Raw genomic sequence first — 24,020 nt, 5'->3', positions numbered from 1 at the left:
ATCACCATGTCAAAACAACTATTATTTTATCACTTAAAAAAACATATTATTGCAGCAAATACTTTTGCATTTGGCTTTCTTTACATAAGAAAAGCTGTACAAAAAATGCCCGTGTAGAGTGATGACTTTAATAATACAAACCAACTCATTGTTCGGTTGCCATGCATTTTTATCGAAAGAAATGTTCAGCAACTAGCGTAGGGTATATGGCTCATCAAGAGACGTAACGTCTCAAGCGTGATTTTTGCTTCCCGAGCTGGAAATCTGTGCAAATTCTGCAGCATTTTGGATTGAAATGACAAACAAACAATGTTTTTTTCTCATATAAGCTAATAGAGCAAATCAAGGAGATGTTGCACAAGAATCAAGCATAGCTCCTGTAAAAATATGGGTATGTAATTTCATTTGGGACTTGACAGTAAAATAAATAAATTAACAACACAGGAAATGTTGCGCAGTGGCCCCTTCTGCTTTCTAGATTCATTTCCATATCAAATGCATCGTATCAAAGCCAGCCCTCCGACCGGGGGCTCAATTTGATGTGGTAAATTCATATAAGTCTGCAATCAATATTTAATTAAGTGTTCAATACAGAGGGTATATTTCATGTTGGCTGTATGATCCATTTTAAAGGGGAACCCAAGATTAACCGAGCTGTAATGCTGGCGAAGAAACAATTTGCCTCTGTGATGGCCGAGTACACACAGCAGATCATTCTCTCTCGTTCTGCTTCAGTTTTTCTTCCTTTGCTGCATTTGATAAGACAGCTCCCAAAAGATCATGATGAAAATGACAGTGTTTGAGGACTCTGTGGCATGTGCCTCCCACTTGTCTATGGCACACACAGAGGAATACACTGCCATCAATCTTCATCACATTTGCCTGTGCCTTACATTACCATCTTTGACACGTCAACCGCTTCCTGCACGCAGGAGGCATGTGTCTTCCCTGCCTCCCTCATACATTCATCATACATCACAGAAGAATAAACAAAGAAAATAGCATCTAGAACACAAGGAAATATGCACAGTAAGAGAGGTAAAGCAGCGAGCAATGAACACATTCGGTAAACAAAAGGTGGATTTTTAGTTTCCATCATTCTTCCACCATATTAAAGTGCCCGTTGAATGTTTGTGAGGTCAGTTTAAAGCAAGGACAGAGTATTTGATTTTGCAAACAGTATACAAAAGACTCTACAAGAGCAAGAATAAAAAAGGCATTATGGCATGGCACAATTTGGCATTGTAACTCCCGTACTGTACAGAAGAGGACGCCTTAAGGAGCAAAATGTAAGAAAAATGCAATGACGAGATGAAACGGCGAGATACAGTAAATGTTAAAAATGACACCGCGCACGGTGGCATGTATATGTTTTAAGAAAGTTTTTTTAGGCAAATCCTGGGTTAGCATCCATTCGTCACATACTGAGACAGGAGCTCACACACACACACAAACCCATAAAGTTACTTTAACCTCAAGTATTAGGATTGAAGAGTCCACAGACTGTGAAATGACCCATTGTTTAAGCAGCAAACTCGCATCCCGATTGCATGTGTTGCAAAGTGAGCGCCAGAGGGAAGAGATATTTATCACTAATAGGAAAAGAGGAAGACCAAACAAGATCCGGGGGTAGCTTGTTGATTGTCCGTAGTGGTTTCATCAGCTCCAGTGTCTTTGTGCTGGTACCTCTCCACACCTTCACTGTCAGAAAACTCTGGTTTAGGAGATTGTCAGTCAAAGCCATAGAAAAAAACTTGTGTGTAGATTTCCATGTTTGTCTTTTTAATGACTGAACGTTGATGAAAGAAGACGACATGGGAGGATCAGTTACGAGACAGCTACGGCTCAGTCTGCTTTCTGTCTGTTCATTCTCACCCAAAGGTAAATATTATCACAATATGTGCTTTCTTCTCTATGGGGAGCTGAGCTTTCTCACCTTCAGGTTTCCTGGGTCTACGAGAAAATACACAGACTTTTAGAGAAGAGAATCAGAGTTAAGAAATACTCAATATTATTGTGAGATGGAAGTCTAGGTCTCGTCTTTACCCCCTAGTCTGGAGGAGTTTTCGCGCCTGCTGCCTCCTATAATCAGCTGCAGGGTGGCAGCTGGTATGAAGCCCTCTTGTTGCAGAGTCACATTTTTCACCAGCCTTTCCACCAGGATGAAGAATTGTGAGGAAAGTGTTTACAGGAGGGAAGGAAAATAACTGCATCCATTCACACGTTGGTAGTTCGGCTGATCACTAAGCCCCATTGACAGGGTTTGCTGAAAGTGGCTGAAAACTCACCAGCGCCCCCTGTTGTCTTCACATTGTAGTTGGATGACGTCTCCACGTTTGATGACGATGCTGTCTGGTCCGTTTTGGAGACAGTCAGCCAAAACCCTGTATCTGCCTGGAGACTAACAGAGAAGGAAAACTGTCACGCAGATTTATTTATACGTCGCTTCTGAAAGCAGGTGTTACAAAGTGTGGCATAAAAAAATGAAGAAGAAGAAGAAAATATTAAAGAGAACGATTAAGAACAGGCACAACAGCCCCAAAATAGATTTAAAAAAAAGGTTCAAAATTATCTGAAAAAGTAATAGTAATAGTGTTAAAAAGTACGATAAGTATGGTTGGGTATGTTGCAGTAAAAGATGACTTACAGGTGAAAGCAATATGGGAAATGTTTCATAATATGTGTGGAGATTTCAAAGAGAGATAAGACAACTTTTGTTTTTTGGCATTTAACTAGATAATAGAGGTTTTAAAAAAAGCTGCATTTGGTCTCACCAGCTGCACCAAAACCTCCTCCTCTGTGTCAGATGGATGGAAGGGGTCGCGACCTCCAGGCCACTCCTCCAGACCCTCGCAGATGTCTACGGAGTGAGGTGCTCCTGGCCAGCCTGGGGCACATACATGACTTTTTTTTGTCAAAGGCATCAGCAAGCACATTCTTCCAAATACCGCATCTTAAAAGGCACCACGTAGATACTTAGTAACTGTGTCGACATCACAATGACCCCTTTGTCACTTACTGGGAAATTAATAAGAAGGTGGAATCAAAAGCTAATCTCAGTAGATGGACCTTTTTCCCTTGTAATCCTCGATGTACTTGTTTCTTCAGATCAAAGTACACCTGAACTGCTGAGGGGGGGAAAAGTCAAATATCTATATTAGTTTACGATTTTGAAGAAAATCAGAAACAGCGGCACAACAGTGTGCAATGCAGGTATAGTTTGCAAGATTTTTTTTTGTGTGTGTGATTTAGTTACTAAGTATCTACTTGATTATAACAGAAATGCGCAGCGATGAGATTTTACTCACTCCTACGGTTGTGCTGGTGTTTCGGGGAGTGGGGCTGGGGGTCTGGACTGCTCCTCCCAGACTCTGTCTCCTCTGAACTCACTGATGCCCTCTGCTGTTTGCTGGGAAAATAACACAAAACAACATGAGACCAAATAGTGCACAGAGTCAGAAACACTCAGGACAGACATTATCCTCAACCATGCACTGGGGTCAGACTATGACTTCTACAGTAATAACACATGGGAAGTGTAAATGCTGCTGCAGGTGAGTCTGTAAGAACAACTCTTTCCTGTTGTTTCTCATACACCAATGGCCACTTAGGCACCAGCCATACAACACAGAGCACAGCAGCCATTTGCAAGCCTCTTTGTAAAGGGTGGGAAGTAGTACTTACAGACCACTGGCACAAGGAAAGATCTGGTCTCGATTTATTAAGATCCAAATGTAGAGATTTAACAACTTTATTATTGGATGCTGAATAAGAAGTTTTCAGCAAAGCAAATTTCCCTGATGCTTGATCAGATCTCAAAAAACGAGGCCCATCTCAAGAAGCGGCTGTCATGAAGAAATTAAGAAAATGGAATGAAACTTAAACTCTTCTTCTGTTTTGTCCTCACAATTACATGCAAAGTAGAAAATCTGAGGTGCAAGAAATAAGATTGTGTTAGAAACTGTATTAGAAAGCTGTGATGGGACTGCTGAGACGCTGGCAGGAGTATTTGGGGATCAATTATGGACTGGAATGAGGCTGAGTGGGTGTAGCTGGCGATCAGTTTGCAAACACAGCAGTCCGGGGTTTTTAATCCTTAAGGCGGGCCACATGGGTCATGCCAGGGTGAATCAAGCCAGGCTGGGCCAGGCTGTTTACCACTGAGCGTTAACAGCAGGTCAGTGGCGCTGTGGGTAGTGGCGGGGACGTGGCCGGGGGCGTTGCCGGGGGCTTCGGGGACGGGGGCTCCGGGACCGCAGGCACAGAAACACGTCAGCTGACAGCGATACAAAGTCCAGCCCCGGCAGACAGCCCCTGGGAACCCCTCTGGACGGCCGCATGCCCCTGCAGGTAGGGGACGGGAGGAGTGGGGATAGGCAACTAGACAGCAGTGAACACAGTCGGGCGTGTGCCCATTTTCAAACACCGCCACACGCAGCCTCCTACCAGGGCCGTGTGAAATGTCTCAGTCACTCAAGCTCTATCACATGTGAAAACTCAGCAAATGCAAATGTTTTAGCACTGACTACATATGGGCGTGTTTCGCATAGGTTTGTGTGTTTGTGCAACTACGGCCTACAGTCATGCACTTACAACAGTGTAAATAACCGTCTATAGTCAGCTGTAGGCACTGACCTCTCAGAGAGTGGTGGAGAAAGTGGCATGTGGTCAACGATGTGGCCGTGTTGATATGCTTCATCTGTGAGGAAAAGGTACGATATTATAGACATATAAGGAGTCTGTAAGTTGACCATTAACTCGATTTCTTTCTTTTAAGAAAAGCGCAGGGTGAAGAAACTGAGCATAAAGGCTAACCCACCAGCTGTGGAACTTTGAATCTGAACTCTTGCTCTCTGAGTGCTATGAGAGTCAGTTCAAAGCTCTGACGGTTAAAGGGAACCTTTATGCCGAGAATTCTTTTTCCCGTATTAACTTAAGTTGCTCTCAGACCTCTAAGCATCTTCTGCTGGTTAGTCAGGATTCTACGGAGCTCGTTGAGCCAGGCCATCTTCACCTCCACTGTAGGAGCCTGAAGAACAACACAAACATTAAACAAGAAGAGTCATTTGGATTTTAAAAAATCTGAACATGTTTTTCTCCAGCTACATTACCATTTCTTCTTTATTTGTAATCAATATATGCAACAATATGATGACTTTAAATAGATATTTTAAACAAATAATAATATATCTTTTTTTGTTTGAATAACATCCCCAAACCATATATATCTTGCTAACTGGGAATGAATACGAGCAAAACCAACAGATTTTGCATTACAGCTTTAGTTGAAATGTTTTTAAAAATGCTGCCTTACCTGAACCACGTACACTTCCTCCCTGCCACTGTACCAGATCTCAAACTTCTTCACATCTCCCTTGACATTTTCTGTGATCCCCACAGCAGTCATCTGCCAAGAGACATACACTGTTTACACCGAAGCTGGGACTGGCAGGGCAAAACAGCACATCATACATCAGTGTTACATCATGTTAACACATCTGTCCCGTCGCAACACAAGCATTTGCGGTCACACACACACCTCCGCTGTGTGACTTCTTCCTTCCCACACCCTCAATAATAAATCAAGAGCTGCAGCTGTTAGTGTGACACCAACTGTGACAACTTCAACAAATCTACACACAATAAAAGAAGTGTTACAGGAACACGCACATGTTGCGTGAGCAGCACATGCGCTAGGAGCTCACGATAAAGACAGTAGTATTAACTCAGCATCTTCAGATCTATTTCATCACTTTTTATTAAAACAAAAGAACAGATTAGATGTCATGGACAGACATTTGTATCCAAAGTATTGTGATTGTTTAAACTATATGTTGGCTTTGTTTCAAATTATTTTCTTCTATTTTCATCCTTAGATTTCTGGAATTGCTCAATTGTAATTTACAAATCTATAAACTCATATAAATGTTGCCTTCTGTACACCATGTATTGCATGTTGTGGACACTATAGTGCATACATATTTAAACATAACAAATGTTTAAACTAAGAAAACGTACCATTTTAAGACAATACTATCTTATTTTGAATTTGATGGCAGCAAAGTGTCACAAAAAAGTTGGGAGAGGACAGCCAAAGTCTGTAAAAACAAGTGTTACTAAAAAATAAACAGCTGAAATAACTAAACAAGCTCCATGGCAACCGGTCAGCATCATGACTGGTGATAAAAAAAAAAGTGCATCTTAGAGAAGCAGAGTTTTTCAGCAGTAAAGGAATGCAAATATTCGCCATACTGTAAAACCTGAATCTACAAATCATGGAACAAGTTTTCATTTCATTTAAAATCATAAAAGTTTGAATATCTGATCATCTACAGGTCATAATACCATTGAAAGGTTCAGGGAATCTGGAAAAATCTCTCCTGAGATCCAGATAAGGCCAAAAATCAATATTAGATGTGTGCGATCTTTAGGCCCTGAAGCAGCAGTGTGTTAAAAACAGGCATGACTCAGTCAAGGAAATAACTGTATGTTAACACAGTTCACTATGGCATCCACACACTGAAGGTTAGAGCTCTGGAAAACTGTTGTGTTGTCAGATTAATTGAAATTTGACATTTTCTCATGACCCCTTCGGTGAAACAAAATGTTCTAATTTCTACTCATCAAACCATAAGAAAGCTCTGATTTACCTTAAAAAGAAGTGGCCACTCTTCCAGAAAACTATTGCATTGCTTAAAATTAGACAAACCTTGAGACAATGCTTGAAGCTGTATGAAGGGGTCTTGTCACAGCCATCTCCATGCTCCTCCCTTCGCTTGCATAAAAGTAGAGCTCTCTCGTACAAGAAGAGGTGCCGCTGCATTGGCTTGAAACGAGCCATCTCCTTCATGCGAGTGGGGCCCTTTTTATGGCTGATCCACACGCTGAAGGATCCCTGCATCAGCACACGGCCCAGCTCACAAATATCACCCTGTGTATAGTAGAGGGGAGGGGATGTACGCATAAACCTTTGTTGCAAATATATAAATATAGCAATTCATAGATTGTCACTCTTATCAGTCAAAATGTACTTCACCTCATATCCTGTGATTGCAATCTGGTGCATGGAGTCATTGACTGATTTGAGAAGGTCCAGCATGGCTGCTAGTGCCCCCTGGAGTTCAGAGGTGCCCTCACCGTCTGTGCTATATTTTATCAGCTCCTGAAAATACAGAAACACAGCACATGTAGGTAAATACACACACAGAAGAAAATGCATGCAAACTTACACACAAACATGGCACAAAGCTGTGCATTTGGATGGTAAAGACTGTAAGTGTTGTTGGACCTGAGCCTGTTCAGCAGATTCTGTACTAAGAGTTAATGAACGCCAGCAAATTGGCACATTTGCTACAGCAGGTATTTTCAAAGATATCTTTTTATACAAATACCTAAACACAAAATTAATTATAAGGAGTGCATTTAACAGAGGTGTGGACTTGAGTCACATGACTTGGACTCGAGTCAGACTCGAGTCATTAATTTTATGACTTTAGACTTGACTTGAAAAAATATTCTAAGACTTGTGACTTGACTTGGACTTTTACACCAGTGACCTGGGACTTGAATTGGACTTGAACCGGTTTACTTGAAAAGACTTGATATTTCACCCCAAATATAAAATTTAACACACATATTATATAGAAAGTGTCACCATTAATTCAATTCATTCATTCATTTATTCAAACCACACTCCGTACGTATGAGTGCATGAGCTGTAGCACAGCCAATCAAATTAAGCAGATTTTTTTAAAAAAAAAGAAAAAAATGCTCAAAAATGCTGCAAGTAGTTATTTTTTTCAGGTACATAAACTATGAAGTAGTCAACAAAAAAACGAAATGCAATATGCAAAACATGCAAGAAGAGAATCACAGACAGAGATGGAACAACTTCCGACTTTGTCCGACAGTTGAAGTTGCATAAAGAACGGTAGGTGGTGCTTCTCTTTTGCTATGATGAGATAGCTGACTTCATCTAACTAGCAAACGTTGTCCAGGCTATGTTGGTGATACAGTTTTTTTTATGTGTATTATATTTTTGTCATGCGATTTTAAAGCAGGTCCTACAAGCGCATCCAAGAATAACATGCAGCTTATCTCAGAATCGTCGGTGAAAATTATTCTTGGAGCTAAGTTTAATTGAGCTGCATTTTATAGAGGAGCAGTTTTCACAATTTGTGTATATTTTCTAAGTTCAATATTTTGTCATGTGTTCAGAAAAACACAGATTTAAAAATCACATGGTCTAATATTTACATTTAGCATATAACTGCAACATTCTTTTTCCGTTTTTTTTTTTAAAGACTCGAAAGGACTTGAAATTCAACGTTTCAGACTTGTGACTTTACTTGGACTTTTACACCAGTGACTTGAGACTTGACTCTGACTTGAGGATTAAGACTTGAGACTTACTTGAGACTTGCAAAACAATGACTTGGTCCCACCTCTGGCATTTAAGATGCTGTTTGCTGTATTTGCATGCCAGGATATATGAAGCGCACATTTAAAATAATCCCACATGACAGCTCTGTGTGAGCTTGTATAAAGCAAGTGTGCTGGACCATCTGGGGGGGAACATATTTAAGGCCAATGTTGTGGAAATGAAAGTATCCCACCTCACATGCAGATTGACTTCTAAATACATTTGAATCATATATTGACTTTCTATGCATTTGCATAATATGGTTTAGCTTTCTAACCTTCAGCAGCAGCTGGTATTTTGTGAGGCGCTGGATAGGTTTCAACAGATAGGAATCCAGGCCCAGTTTGTGCTCCAGCTTTTTTTGACACTCCTTCAAAAGGAAGATTAAAAAAAACATCAATCAGTGCAATGTTGCCAGTGACACATCATAGCATTTCAATTCTTACTACAATTTAAAACACATTTATTCTGAACTGGCGGTATTAAAATTGTTTCGAACGGCAGTGGTCTATGTTGTATGCTTGTGTAGAACTAATAAATGAAGTGGGCACTTAAAGTAATCTTTTACATTGTGTCAAAACACTTTAAGAATTTCTCGATGTAAAGTCAACTAACCAAAAAGAAGCCGCAATCTGAGAATTGTCTCCACAGTGCCTCTGAGCGTAGCTTATTCTGACAGTAGCTTTCGTACATTTGGAAGCTTTCTTTCTGAAGGGACGGGAAAAAAGGAACGTGTCTTAAAATATGTCTGCAAATTATGGACAAATGATCAACATATAAAGAAGCTGCAAAAACCCCATCATCTCACCCGCTGCAGAAAACACGCTCCCACACCTTCAGGAGCCTCCAGGCATCCTTCCAGGTCCTGAAGGAAAACTCTGAATTCCCATAAAAGTCCAAAAGATCAAAAAAATAGATCAATAGTCAAAAATAGATAGAAGAATAGTCAAAAGCCAAAGAAAGTGGTCTAAGAAAAACCATCCTACAAATGACCCTTTATACAATAACTGAAACATGAGCTCGCAGCTCACACTGCAGTAACCACTATAGTTAAAAACAGCCTTTCACAACAGAATTATTGCATCCCAGCATATTTGACTTGTAAATTGAACAAATATATGTGTAGATCTCATTAATCATTATTATTTGTCTTTATTTTTTTCATGTTTTATCAAGTCTAAATGGTATATGAGTCCTTAATCATTCACCTGCTGTGAAAATTGTAAATCTCCGGCATGTTTCCAAAGAGAATGTCTCTCTTACTGCGAAGTATTGGGGGCAGGACCCCCGACAGAGCTGGGTTGTCCATTTCAGCCCTGTAACCCTGCATTATTTAGAGGAGCATGACGGAAGAAATATATGGTTTATGAAAACAGCATTACTTATTAATCACAAAGAATCATTTGACTCAATCTGAATTCAAACGATCGTAAACATACAGTACACACATTTAGTAGTGTTTAACAAGGAGAATCTCATATTTACTTTAAATGAAAAGAAATCCTGATTTCTTACCAGTAACACTGACAGCAGCTCTTCCACATAGATTCTTTCAGTTTCTATGAGTTCCCTCATTACATGACTGTGACACAAACATACACAAGCATGCAAAAGTAGAAAGAGATAGAGGACATCATTAGCACTGAACAAAGAGAATAGCTAAGTAAACAGCATCAAGAGCAGTACTGATGACAGACAGATGGGTGGACGGATGCTTCGTCCTCACCGCTTCAAGAGATCTGGGCTGTCGTCTCCATCCAGACTGTACGACACACAGCTCCGGCTCTCCTGGTAGTCGTGCATCACCTCTATCTGAACACACCACAGATGGACAGCACTGACTCTTCCATTTGGGTTTAGACAAAATTTTAATGCACTTAACAATTTATTGGGCCAAATAAGAAAAGTCACGTAATGAAACGATGACGTTTGGAGATGGCGTGAAAATGGAAGGAAATAAGCACAACTTTTATTTGTTACGTACTTTTCGAGAGTTGGGGACCTTTCGCGATGCTCTTTTCCCAGGTAGAGAAAGATCGAATGTGAACTTCAATCCGTCACCTATGAAAGCAAGACCAGCAACAACTCATCACGAGTGGGATTCAAAAACACTTTATTACCGAAGAGATGACTAATTAAAGCATCGACACTAAATAATACACAAGTGATTTGTGATCCACAGATTTATAATCATAATTTGCATTATGATAAGTTGCTTTCTATAAAGGTTTGATACCAAAGCAGCATGTACAGGTTTAAAGCAGGCCTGCAGGGGGATTTGTGATCCCAGCTGAATCCCCCCACAACAGTCGAAGCTCAGCTGAGCGTTATCATCAGTTATGTGGGTATACGCATGTGTGAGGACGAAACATATATTTGAACCAGATAAAATGAATCAGATCAGATCTAACCCTCTTTTTCATTTATCTCTTTTCATACAGAGATAAAGGTGTACCGAGTATCTAAGAAGCCTCTAAGGGGCTCATAACCGCTCCCGCTCTTTCTCTCATTAGTATGGTTTCCTGCTATGCAGAAAAAAACATTAAAGACATGAATGGAGAATAATCTTTTTACAGTTGCACATTCTTAAAAAACACAAACACAGACACCAGATAACACAAACTATGTCAGTTGGATATGCTGCATAATGTTAGCTTTGTGCAGCCTCCCGTGAGACATAGCAGGAGAAGAAAAGTTCTTTAATGTATATGAACCACATACGGTTGTATAGCAACCAATATGACTAATAGCTTGGTCAGGCATTTCCCAGTGGACTGATTATACCTGCGACCCCTGCTCTAGCTCATTTGTAACGGGGGGTGTGCTAAACCTGACGGCCATTGAGGAAAACCTAGTTGTTAGACAGTGAATGTATCTGATGATGTTACATGTCATGAATCACGGTGCCTAAAAGAAAGAGAGCCAACAGTGTGAGCTTATACCATACGCTGCAAGTCTGGGCGTTTAATTGAGGACAAGTGATACTTCATCCAGTGTGAGAAAAAAAAAAGAAAAAAAGTCATCATTTGTGTTCATAAACGGGGTGACAAATGCTCTATTTCTATAACGATTCTTCTTTCAAAGTAAGCTGGTTTATATCTGTGCGCCTGTGCTGTACCATGTTTTGGAGAGAAGAGCGGAGACTTGGATCGTGGTGTGTTTTCAGGCCTGGGGGCCACCAGTTGGACCGGTCGTACGTGTTTATCAGCCAGCTTCCTTAGACAAGCCTGTCGATTCTGGATCATCTGCTGTACTGCTGCGTGCTTCTCAAACGTTTTCCCAATCTGGGCCTACAGAGAGCCAAAAAGAAAGGGAGAGGGAGAGAGAAGAGATGTAAGGCAAAGGAGTTTTCATTTTAATGTAACAATCCAATAATCATTATACGTTTGGTTTTGTAACATTGTTTTCACATATTAGGGTCGGTTAGCTTACTTGAAAATGAGGTGTAATAACAGCCTCATATTCAGCGGTTACAGTGTCAAGTCCTGAGCTCAGCATAGACGGAGCCCCTTCCAAGAGCTTCTCAATGTCCCTCAGAGCAGCCTGGGCCCCCTCCTTAGACTGAAACTTATCTACTAGCTGATTGGCCAGTAGATATGCCGCATCATCACACCAAGTCTGGGCCTGAAGACAAAGGGCGCATGCGTATCATACACGAGATATGAGTGTGCTTGCATGTTTGTATATGAATGTGTATCTCTAAATACCTGCCCAAGACAAAGCAGCATCTGGTGTGTTTGCAGAAGACGAGTGTGTTTGGTCTTGAGAGCAGCAGTGAGTGTATCGCAGTAGTGACGAAGCTCATTGCAGCGTTGCATGATGAGAGCCATGGCATAGTGGTGACCAGCTGATAGCTGGTGTCCATGAAGGATGATTATCTGGGCCCGAGCCGTCACCTCCTGATCAACAGGTAATCGCACCAAGGAAGGAGTCAGTTTTATTGGACGTGCTATAAAAACTGAAAGATTCTGGCAACACTATACACATATACAAGTATATGCAAAAATCTAGTACCTCCGGACATATTATGCAGTTTAGTTATTTAAAGGAAATTTGAGTTAAAATTTGGTGCTGTAAATACACACTAAAATTACCTCGTTTTAATTTCAATAATAATAATAATAATAATAATAATAATAACTTTATTTATAAAGCGCTTTCAAACAAAGTGCTGTACAACTATTTGAAACTAAAAAGATAAAAAAAAAAATAAAAGCGATACATATCAATACAGATAAAAGACACAATACAAGTTAAAAACAGTAAAAATTTAGAAACTAAAAGCCATAGAATTAAGACTTGTAAGATAAGGTGAACAAATGTGTCTTCAGCTTAGTTTTAAAAACCTCCACAGAGCAGCCTGCCTAACATCTTGAGGGAGGTTGTTCCACAGAAACGGGGCACGAAAAGAAAAAGCACGCTCTCCAATTGTCTTTTTTCTGGCTCTAGGAACCTTTAGAAGACCAGAGTCCTGAGATCGGAGAGCACGGGATGGAACGTAAAGATGTAAGGTCGGAGAGGTATGAAGGTGCCAGTCCGTTTAAAGCCTTGTAGGTGAGCAGCAGGACCTTAAAATCTGCTCGAACCTGACAAGGTAGCCAATGCAGAGATCTCAGAACAGGGCTAATGTGCTCAAATTTCCCAGTTCTTGTTAAAATGCGAGCAGCTGCATTTTGCACCATCTGTAGACCTCTAAAACTTTTCTTTGGTGGCCCAGAAAGAAGAGCATTACAATAATCAATGCGGGAAGACACAAATGCATGGACAAGAACCTCTGCAGTGTCGCTTGACAAAACTTGTCTGATTCTGGCTGATGTTCCTCAAATGATAAAAGGCGGTCTTTGTTATCTCTTTTACATGAGACTCGAAAGAGAGCACCATGAACCACACGCCCAAGTTTTTTACCTTTTTCCTACAATTTATGACACTGTCATCAATTCTCAAGATGAAATTTTGGGACAAGTGCTGAAATTTGTGTGGCCCAATGACCATCAACTCTGTTTTATCAGTATTTAGGAGCAAGAAATTATCCGATAACCAGCCCTTAATTGCAGATAGACAAGATTCTAGTTTAGAGACTTCAGCACAATTTCCAATGGTTAAAGGAACATAAAGCTGCAGGTCATCAGCATAACAATGAAAGGTTACATTAAAAGAACGTAAAAGAACACCAAGAGGCAGCAGGTACATAGAAAACAGCAATGGTCCAAGTACAGAGCCCTGAGGGACCCCATGCCTCACTGCACAGGTCTCGGAGAGATCATTTTTTAAAATAGTAGCAGAGCAAAAAAAAGCTTATTTTTAATTAATGTTGGAGAAACACTGACCTGTGCATTGGACTCTAGATTGTTCAGCCTTTTGAGGGCCTGTTCTGTTTCAGCCAGACTGTTCGCAGATATGCATAGTTCCCTCTCCTGAGCTGTGAGATGCTCTAGACATAACTCCATCTAAACAGAAAAGAAAAGACTAACTATAAAGCAGACCTCCGTTAGATTCCAGAGGCATTAGTCACAAAAACACAAACACAGACAGACAGGTAGATGACAGCCTTACCTCCTGAAAGCTTTGCTCATATCTGAGCAACTGGAGATACTGATGGAGCTTTAGATGATGCTTCTCAAAAAAGCCGTCAAAGGCAGACTCCATGTCTCTGAGCTGGGCGAGAAGCCTAAAAACACAAAGTGCATTCCCTTTGATCTCATTTGCGTCTCCTATTAAAGCTACTGCTCAGTAAGCATTCGTTTATACACTTTGGCTAGAAGAAGGACGGTGTAGATTACAATTTTAATTTGAAATATACTTAAAAACTGTTGCTTGAAGATAATTTACCTTTGCACCGTCTCCCAGTCCAGCTTCACGTCCCACTGGGAGTCATCCTCCTTCGCAGTGGTCTCCAGGCTGGAGAGAAGATGACGACCCTCCTTTGACACCGACCTGATTGCATCCTTCCAAAGGAGGAAAAGATTGTAGCACATAACACTAGATTAATGTCAAAGTTTTGATATTACTAAACGTATCTCAATGGAAAACATCAGTTTTCTGTACTTACTTTCAGTTTTCTGTACTTGTCCGTGTGCAACTCGAGGAGACACTCTATGGCTTTCGCCTCTTCGGGCAGCTCCGTCTCTGCCAGCTCAGTGCCAAAGCCCTGTAGCATCTGTGCAATGTCTTTGACTGTTACAGCGAAACTTTCAATGGCCTGTATTGAAAAATGCAAACGCAAAAACAAAGCAATATAAGTGCATAGACAATTAATTACACTGTTGTATTCATTTGAGTAGGAAAAAAGAAGAATCTTTGACTCACTGTTCTTAATAGAGTTTTAACAGTAAAAAAGGGCCCTGATGTGACATGTGCAAAGAATGATGTCACTCTGGAGAGGTTTGAAAACTCAAGAATACTTTGGAAGAATAGGTGACAGAATGTATATTGAATATCTGTGAAAATGTCAGCTCTGTCATAGAGGGAATGTAGAACGATAGATTTTTATTGTTTGACTGGACTGTGCTTTTGAATCTGGAGCTCACCGTCCGCAAAACAATCCAGTCACTGTGACAGTAGTCCAGAGTGCCTCCAAACTCTGACGTCAGCTGGTTCTCATCGATGTAGCGCAGCAGGTCTGTGACAGAACTCAGCATCACCACCTAAAGGTACAGACAGAAACTGAGACCTGACAGATGCTCGCTTTATAACTCTTGTTTTAAAAGATATCACAGGTTGTTTTTGTAGATGAGAAAATGTCCAAATACGTCTGCCAAGATGGTATGATCAACTACTGACACGTCTGTGTGGTCTGTAGCTTTCTGGCTAATGGGATTATTAGAACCATTCGGCATGCAGAAGAGGTTGCTATAATTATTTAATAATAATTAGGTCAAAAGTTCACACTGAAATCAGTTCTCGGTTCTTGGTGGTGTTCACCAAAAAACATGTGACTTATGGAGCTCAAGGTTGTAATAAGAATGAGGTGTACCTCGTTTTGATGGGACACATGTTTGGTAACTGAGGAGGAGCTGCCTTACTGGCATTTTGAGCATGAAGTCCTCCTGGCTGAAGCGGAAGCCTATATCAGTAACAGTACGGTGGAAGAAGCTGGTAGGTCGGAGCACCAAGACCAGGTGGAGGTTCCCAGGAAAGGAAGCCTTGATGTGGATCAAAAAAATACAATAAAATAAAAAACAGGGGTTAGTGTATAATTGATGATGAGGCATATTTAGGAGGACTCGGTATAAATCTAAACTTTTGTAGCTAACCTCACTATGTTGGACAAAAACAAATATATGAGCTTTTTTCCAGCATCAACATAAAAACGTACGTGTGCTTATAAGCAGAGGAAGAAGGAGAGAAAGGCGTGATTAATCAGTAATCGATAGAGTGTGTCGCTCAAGCAATTACTGTCAGACTGATGAATTCAAGGTTCTGTCAGTGAAGACTATTTACAGGCCTCTGGATTTCATCATCAGGTTATTTGAGGTCATTGCGTGTGGGAATTTCTGCTCGGGATCTACATTTTACCTCAAATATAAGGGCTGCATTTTAACAGCATTCTGCATCTCTAGTCAAGTCTAACTGAAGATGTGCTGAAAACCACAAGTAGCTACGAACCTAAAGGGCAAGCAAATAAAATAAATGCCTATTTTGGGGGCAGTTGGCAGTTCGTCTTCGGAAGGTTGCCGGTTCGAGCCGCCGGCTCCGACAGTCTCGGTCGTTGTGTCCTTGGGCAAGACACTTCACCCGTTGCCTGCTGGTGGTGGTCAGAGGGCCCGGTGGCGCCAGTGCCCGGCAGCCTCGCCTCTGTCAGTGCGCCCCAGGGCAGCTGTGGCTACCATGTAGCTGCCATCACCAGTGTGTGAATGGGTGGATGACTGAATGTAAAGCGCTTTGGGGTCCATAGGGACTAAGTAAAGCGCTATACAAATACAGGCCATTTATATCTTCAGGCATAGGCAAAGTACTTTCTATCGTTTACATTATGTAGCTTCGAGTGGTGCAGGAGTCAACTCTGCAGCAGAGTTATTTATTTATTTTATTTGCATGGGACATTTACTTGTCCCGAATCCACCTCTTACCCTCAGGATACATGCACTACAAAAAGTCATCAGTCAAACTACACAGGGGATCGCTCAGGTATCACACACAACCGACCGCATGACTAAGCACAAAGCGCGTCCTGCACCGCAGTGCTACACTCGCCAGCACCCACAGCTGATGCCCCTGCTGCATTCGCCCTGCCCGCCTAGTAACTTCAACTTAACTCTTCACATGATGGATTAAAACAAACCAGCGGCTTATTACCGGGCTCCTCCGGATCTTCGGCAATCGTCGCCGGTAAAAGCAATCGGCCATGGTATTGGAAGCCATCTCGGCAAAGTATAAGTGCCCGCCCGATCACTGAAAATCTGTGCCAAGCTGAGGTATGCAGCTCCCTCCGGATGCCTGCCCACAGCCGCAGCACTGCTGCTGCCTGCTGCTGCCTCAGACAGCAGAGCGTGGCAGTACACTGCAACGTCTCCCCTCCCGCTCGTCTCCCTTATCCCTTCCTCTCCTCAGCATTTCGCGTCATCACTCAGTTTTTGCTTACTCACAGATTTGCAGCCCTATGCGACGGGACATTCGATACAGACCGGACCTTTGGGGTCTTCTGCAAACTATGCACTACTCGCAAAAACATAAGAAAAAAATTAACAAATTACTATAATGAAAAAAATATTGCTTTAATAGTGCTATTCAGGTATTGTTCACGGTTTCAGTACCAGAGAGAGCAACTCCAAAATAAAATAGCAGCGTCTGGGTACAGATACGTTGCAGCTTACAAGTGAAGATAAATAATGTATTTGTTCTGCACATCGATTAAGTTAGAAAAGGTTTTTATGAAATAAAATATACGGAACTTACTGCTATCCTGGCAAGCGCCGTTTTGATAGATGCCCAAGTGTCCAGCCTTCGGTCTAAAATAACGATAAATTTGACTCCAGGTTGCCTCGTTCTGCAAGCAGTAATAGGCATTTGTATAAGTCTGTGCAATGATTGTGAATTTATTGTTTTAGAGCACATAGATACAAAATAAGCAAACATAAACAAGCACATATTTGGTACTGTAATTCCATATTATCCATATTATCTAAAAATGTTTGTACCAATAAAAATCAAAATCATGTGTGAGGGAAAAGAAAGACCTTTATCTGATTTAAGCTTCCTTAATCTCTTGAAAGAATGAGGCTTAGAGGACACCAGAAAGGACATTTGACCCTGAGATGATGAAGGCCAGTTCAGCTGTGCTCAGAATACAAGCAACTGAGGTTTTGGTGCACTGCAGTGAGTGAGAGAGTCATAAAAAAAAAACCGAGCGAGAACACACCGAGGGATGAGAGTGAGGTAGGTAAAAACTTTGGCTAGAGCTTCCTCTGGAATGTCACTGAAAGCTGAGCATTCTGGGAGGGTGATGATAACGCTGGAGTCTTCCCCACGGCCCCCTGGGAAGCACAAAAAGCAATGACTATCTTTCAAAGATACGAGATGCATAACAGTAAGGAAATGATTAACAAAACTCACCTGAGAGGTATGCTACCTGTTTCTCTATATAGCCTCCCACTTCCTTCATGCTCACAGGCACAGTCACCTCTGCAAGAAGGTCAGAAAAATCTAAGCTTTTAGGGAAGCAGTGCAAAAATATAAACAAGTAGTCACTTAAATGTAAAAAACAAAAACAACAAAACAAAGCATGGATTTGTTTTGTGCTTTATCCTTAGAGCACCCGTTTGGTATGTATCTAAATTAAAAAGAAGTTAGTTGCATAATTTTTTGTTTTACTGGATAATACCACAGTGGATTTTCAGTGGAAATCAACCCATGATTGAAGTGCAGACTTTTAACTTTAATTTTAAACAAAAATTTTATATTAACTGTTAAGGGATTACAGCCGTTTTTACACATAGTCTCCCATTTTCAGAGGCTAAAAAATAATTAGTATTTAGTATAAATAGTAATCAGCATAAAATAATTTTTTATACTGCTTTGCAGTCACGAGTCATCTGTTTGGGTAAAAACATAGCTTCCATGTTGAGTTAAATAAACAATCAAATGTGACAGATTTTCTAGAGCAGAACAACATTTTCTATTTTGTGTGTGTGAAGATTTTCTTCTTCACATGATGAGCCTGATTGGATTGTTAAGGATTGTTTTTAATACTGAAAATATTTTGCAGCCTTTACTGCAGCCACCTTCAGCTCCCGCTTGTTTGTGGGTCTTTCTATGTTCAGTGTTTTATTCTAATAACTGAAACGCTTGTTCTATTGGGTTGAGATCAGGTGACTGATTTGGTCAGCGTAGAATACTTTTTTTTTTTTCATGAGCTGTTTCTCTCCTCCATACTTTTCTCTTCCCATCACTGTGAGACAAAGTGCGCCGTAGTATCATCTGTTCAAAGCTATTTTTGAATGAACTTGCAGACTTTTAGAGTCTAATCTGAACTTCCTGTAACAAGTGGTTTGCACCTGGTTGTAAGCGCTTTGTATTTTCATCCATGAAGGTGCCTCTTGATTGTACACTTTGACAAGGATACTCCTTACTCCTCAAGAGTGTTCTTGACTTTGTTTGATTTTATGTAGTCGTGTATTTTGAACATGGAAATAATTCTGTGATCATGCATTCATGTCTTTTTGGCCTCATATTTACAATTACCATGTAAAGCTGTAAAATACAAATTCAACACGCTGAATAAGGTTCAGATATTATCCCTGCTTCATTGTCATCTAAAAAAAACAACAAGAAGAAAATAGGTCTCATTTCACCATAAAACTGTCAGTCAAATTTCCTTTTACCATGAAAATGAAGGTCACAGTTAAACAGCTACTGCTATACTTTTGTTCAGCTCTTTGAATTCAAGCTGAAAGTCTGCACATCAATCACATCGGGGTTGTCTTATTTTAAATGCGCTGTGGTGGTGTGCAGAGGCCAACAAACTATGGGCCTAATCACACCAAAAAAAGTTAACTATGAGTTACTGGTTATAAAGACAGTAACATAACACAATCGCCTTTACATCAAGGAAGAAAAGAATGGCTCACTGAAACCTGACCAGCCTCGGTCTACTTGGAATTTTGCTGATGAATTATTAAACATCAGCATGTACGATCCATGGTCATGAACCTTCAGTAGCTGCCTGTGGTTAGATGTAAAGCCTGCATCTGAAGCCATCCTGTGAGGTGAAATTACAGCATCTGAAGTGATATTGGGCTACTTTTAAGTCTGCCTGCATATTTTATGCTTAGTGTTATTAGTGTTCTAGTCAGCCATATGTCCAGGAGGCAAACACACAGTCAATGAGTCATTGTTGTGTTGTGACTGCTAACATATGCTCCCTTTTCTGTTACAGTACATCCAGTGGATTGAGTGGATGATCTCATTTATAGTGAAGCTGAATGGGGGGGAAATAAGCAGCATCACCAAATAAAGCTTCCTGGCTTTCACTCCACTTATGACAAAACTGCATCCAGGAATATTACTCACATTATAAAAGGTGGTTATTTGTTAAAGCAATACTAAAGGTCACTGTGTGCTCATCTACAATGAACAGACATTAAAAATTAATTGAAGCAGCGAGAGAGAAAAATCCATCCAGGAAAAGATTAGAGAAGGCTAACCAAACAGAGGAAGAGTAAAGAAGGTGTTATTTTCCATGAGTCGACTGCAGTAACAGTGCCCGTCAGGCTGTCAGGGAGCAAGTAATGAGCTCTACTTCTACCTGCTGAATATTTGATGTGCTTCTGTAATAGAGAAGAGATAAGCCAAGCAGGCCCCTGCAGGACCAGTGATTGGACCGTGCACACGTAGATTCAGGATGAAATTACCGTCACGCTGCAATAGTTATATAATGATCTTTATCTGATGCCACAACACACTCAGAAGGTTAGGACAGGTCTTAAATGAGTAGATCTTATATAATGTAAACTCACGATAAAGCACATTTTCCAACAGGTTAATGCAGCATATGTGGATATAAAACTGTGCGAGCAGGAAGACTGTAGAGGAGCGCATGATGCTTTGGATTAAACCATGCAAATGTGTAAAAAGTTTAATGTAAGCAATTAGAAATTAGCGAGCCATAAGAACTTTTATTGTCACCCTAACATGTCCAGAGTACAAAAGTGTACACACTGCAGACTTCAGCTTTATTTGATCAAATGAGAGATAGCCTGGGCTGCAAACTGCAGCGTGTTTAATAAACGTGCCAGTTTGTGGAAACACTGCACTCGCCCCCCCCCCTCGCCCTCACCCTGCAAGATTACCAGCCTATCTCGTGACTGAAAGCACTTAAGAACACTGCCAAATAAAATGCCCTGTAGCCCTTTAATCAGTCCTTGTGCTTCACTGTACACCACTCAGGAAAATGTGGAAAATATAAAGCACTAATCATTGTGTACCATAACAACTATAATGAAATTTATAAATAGATAAATCTTTGTGTGCTTTACCAAAGTTATTCCTCTGAGGAAACACTGATTCTCTTTTAGCTTGTGTCATGACCTTTCCAGGTGACATTAGGGTGAAAGTCAAATAACTTCTGTTTGCTCTTCTGTTCTTAGTCACAGAGGAGGAGGAATGTTTGCCAGTGTGCTGGGAAGCAGAGATTTGATACCGGTCAAGAGATCTAGACTCAGACCAATCCTCTGAGTCTGCTTGCTGAGCTGAAGGCAGAGGAGCTTATCTCTATTGTCCAAACAGATGAAATCAGCGTTGATTTCGTGCCACTTCTATATAAAGCAGTCGCCGCCACTGTTCTTTTCCATTTATTAATCTTTTATAATAATGAATTGCGTGCTTTTAAACAATGATTGCTGGAGGGAAATGTCACGAGGGAAAATAAATCTCTACAAAACGAGGAGTGCCTGCAGAGCAGAGCACACCCTTCAATATAAGATATCAGTATTGATATGTTGATAAAATGTCAAGTCCAATGCACTAAAGCTACTGAAGCTCTTTAAATGTGACTTTCAATTTAACACTTGCTAAAATGTTCTGTAGAGAAAAGAAATGTACCACTGGTGATTTCATAATAAAGTCCAAAAAACTGTTCATATTGCCCAGTTTATTTACACAGAACAGCAATTCTTAGTAAAATATAAAAAGGCTGATTCAATGCAGAACGTGCATTCTCAGGGATGATATTGTAGTCTGATATTACAGAGTCCCAAAACGTAGACACATGTAATCCCTTTCAGAGCAAGAAATCCCCTCTTAAAGATACAAACAGCTTCGCGGTACAGAGTGGCCGAGCCTCATACTGCTTTTAGGTCATGAGTTATTTCGCTAAATGAAGCTTTAAATGCTAAGGGGATTAGACTGGTGGGTGACTGCATTCTGATAGAAAAGGGTAGAAGAAAATTAAGTATTAAAGTATTCTACCCGCTGGGATACAAGCAATCGAGATTGGTTTTAAAACAGAAAGGCCTGAATTGCAGAACCTGCACAATCACAGAAAAAGGCTTCGGATTGGAAGTCCTGGTGCTTTTAATATTCACTTTGAGGATATGTGACCTGCACCAAATACTTTCAGTGATTTTGTTAGAATTTGTTATACTGCGACTGCATTTATTCTGAATATAAGAATATATATAACTGGATATATTTGCTCAGGATGTGCTACATGCCATTTTACTTTGTAGTGTTTAGTCATGAGCTTCCCTTTCATATTTTATTAATCTGTGGTATCTAGAACACAGCTGCCTCTGACTCTGCAGGTATAAATGCCATAAAATTATAGATGTCTGCATGACGTTGTGTGGGAGAGACATTCCAAATTGAGGCACTTAAAGCAGCTCAAGAGTCAGTTGAAGCTGAACCTATAAAAGGGTGTTTGAGTGTCAGCTGAGATTAAAGCGACCCATCAGAAATGTCAGTCAATACTTAAGCACTAAAAGCTTCTGAACAGTCGATGGGAGAGAATTTTTCAGAAACAGAAATGTTATTATCATTGTATTCTCAGTTATAAAGTTTGGTGTCAAGAGTACGGTGCAAGACAAAACTGCTTATGGAATGCTAGGGGTAAGCCTAATAAAAAAAATGCACTTTAGCATGTATCATTAATGATAAATGCATGATTCGTTTTGTACAGCAATGTACAATAAGGAGATTGTGACAATCCCAGAGAATAAAGTTTAAATTTCATCCAGGGGACAACAATTTTTGCTTGACTTAGACAGAACTTTTCCATGCTGTCTGTTATTTCCACAGTCTAGAAACCTAACCCACGGCAGACATAAGGAGACAAAGTTCCATCAATTAGGCAAATATCTCTCGCCTCCCAAAATCCAGAAATAATCTCAGGATCCTCTGGAGAAAGGTGTTCCGGTCACAGCAGGTGCTATATATGTTCATTCCATCACCTTCTTTATTCAGTTCACGTCTGTAAGGCAACTTCAAAATGATGATTGGCAAAAGCATTAGGGTTTGGAGATGTTATTATTATGTATTTAGTTTTTATTATGTTCAACCTTTTCCTTTCCTCCACCAAGTGTAGTAATTAAAATTGGGTGACAACTGTAAACTATTCTGTAAACAGTAAATTAAGGGTGAACATCCAAGAAAAATTATGTAATTTATAAGAAATCTATTCGTGTTCTGTTTGATTTAGTTGACAGTAATGGTTTATTTTTCGCTTCCTGCACTCCCCTACACTGATCCAAAACCCACAGTCCTCGCATATCGAGGTTACAAATCATTACTGTGGAAGAATATCCATCTGTGATGGCCTAAAATAGCCAACATAATCCCTGCAATAGCTCACTGTTGAGGCAGAGATACAGGAAGTGGCACATCAATAAAACTGCCTAACCCAAGAGAGTGCAGCTCTCCTGTTACCTCCCATCACGTTTCTCAGAAGTCACAAATAAACACTGTAAATCAAACCAAATGCACCCTCCTGCTACACTGTTCAGAAAGCACCAATCTGAAATGTAATAATAAGGAATTAGTTTTAGAGCAGATAGAGGATTACATTGAAAAGCCTGGTGGTTACCATAAGTCTAAAGTGGGTTGTCAGCATCACGTGTACTCACGCTGCAGAGTGCTCTCTAGCTGGGAGCCTGCCTGTAGAAGGCAGCGGTAGCTCTCCATCTCCTCCTTGGACTCTTTCCTCAGCTCTCTGTCCTCCTGCAGTGAGGCTGGGCCCATTCCCTTCGTCTCTGACACGAGATCAGCCAGAGGAGAACTGACGCTACTTTTGGGAGGTAGTGACAGTATCCCGGGCCTCACATCCTCTTCACAGCCCCATGGCTCTCCATGGCCATTTATTTAAACAAGGAAAGTTTTCCCACCTCCCTCCGCGGGTCCCAAGATCCAGATGGGACAAATCCCCGAGGCTGCCGCTGGCTGTTCCTGACCTTGAGCTGCATAGAGCGCCTCCACACTGAGCAGCACAGCTGCGACAGGAGAACTGTCCACACAGGCAAACAAAACACCAGTATGTTGTCTCGTTGTCGCCCTAAGCGAGTGCGAGGTTTCCCCCTCCACCCTGCCCTGCTCTCAGCAGCAGTCAGCTACTTCAAAACAAACAGAGCTCCTCCATCTGGACTCTGCTGCCTCCCTCTCCCCTCTGCAC

The 24,020-nt window shown here is 40.8% G+C and overlaps 1 protein-coding gene across 1 annotated transcript; it reads right to left on the bottom strand.

Moving 5' to 3' along the window:
- Nucleotides 1-13: 13 nt before the first annotated feature.
- On the bottom strand, nucleotides 14-24,020 carry mcf2a (MCF.2 cell line derived transforming sequence a). Its single transcript, XM_087851090.1, has 30 exons — nucleotides 23,479-24,020; nucleotides 17,975-18,043; nucleotides 17,781-17,895; nucleotides 17,318-17,408; nucleotides 15,445-15,564; nucleotides 14,950-15,066; nucleotides 14,472-14,621; nucleotides 14,252-14,367; nucleotides 13,976-14,090; nucleotides 13,750-13,869; nucleotides 12,130-12,321; nucleotides 11,855-12,046; nucleotides 11,541-11,712; nucleotides 10,407-10,483; nucleotides 10,149-10,234; nucleotides 9,938-10,004; nucleotides 9,631-9,746; nucleotides 9,231-9,300; nucleotides 9,038-9,130; nucleotides 8,700-8,792; nucleotides 7,037-7,162; nucleotides 6,710-6,931; nucleotides 5,315-5,407; nucleotides 4,951-5,029; nucleotides 4,636-4,699; nucleotides 3,309-3,409; nucleotides 2,775-2,887; nucleotides 2,289-2,401; nucleotides 2,047-2,150; nucleotides 14-1,953 (listed from the first exon to the last, which is right to left on the bottom strand). Exons 1-30 carry the CDS (start codon nucleotides 23,591-23,593, stop codon nucleotides 1,913-1,915), a joined length of 3,342 nt encoding a protein of 1,113 aa, XP_087707216.1. The 5' UTR covers nucleotides 23,594-24,020; the 3' UTR covers nucleotides 14-1,912.

This window comes from Neolamprologus brichardi, chromosome 2, assembly GCF_056152115.1.
Source record: "Neolamprologus brichardi isolate AB-2024 chromosome 2, ASM5615211v1, whole genome shotgun sequence".
Classification (NCBI taxonomy): Eukaryota; Metazoa; Chordata; class Actinopteri; order Cichliformes; family Cichlidae; genus Neolamprologus; species Neolamprologus brichardi.
The sequence above is the reverse complement of the archived record's forward strand: the minus strand, read 5'-3'. Positions and strand labels throughout refer to the sequence as shown.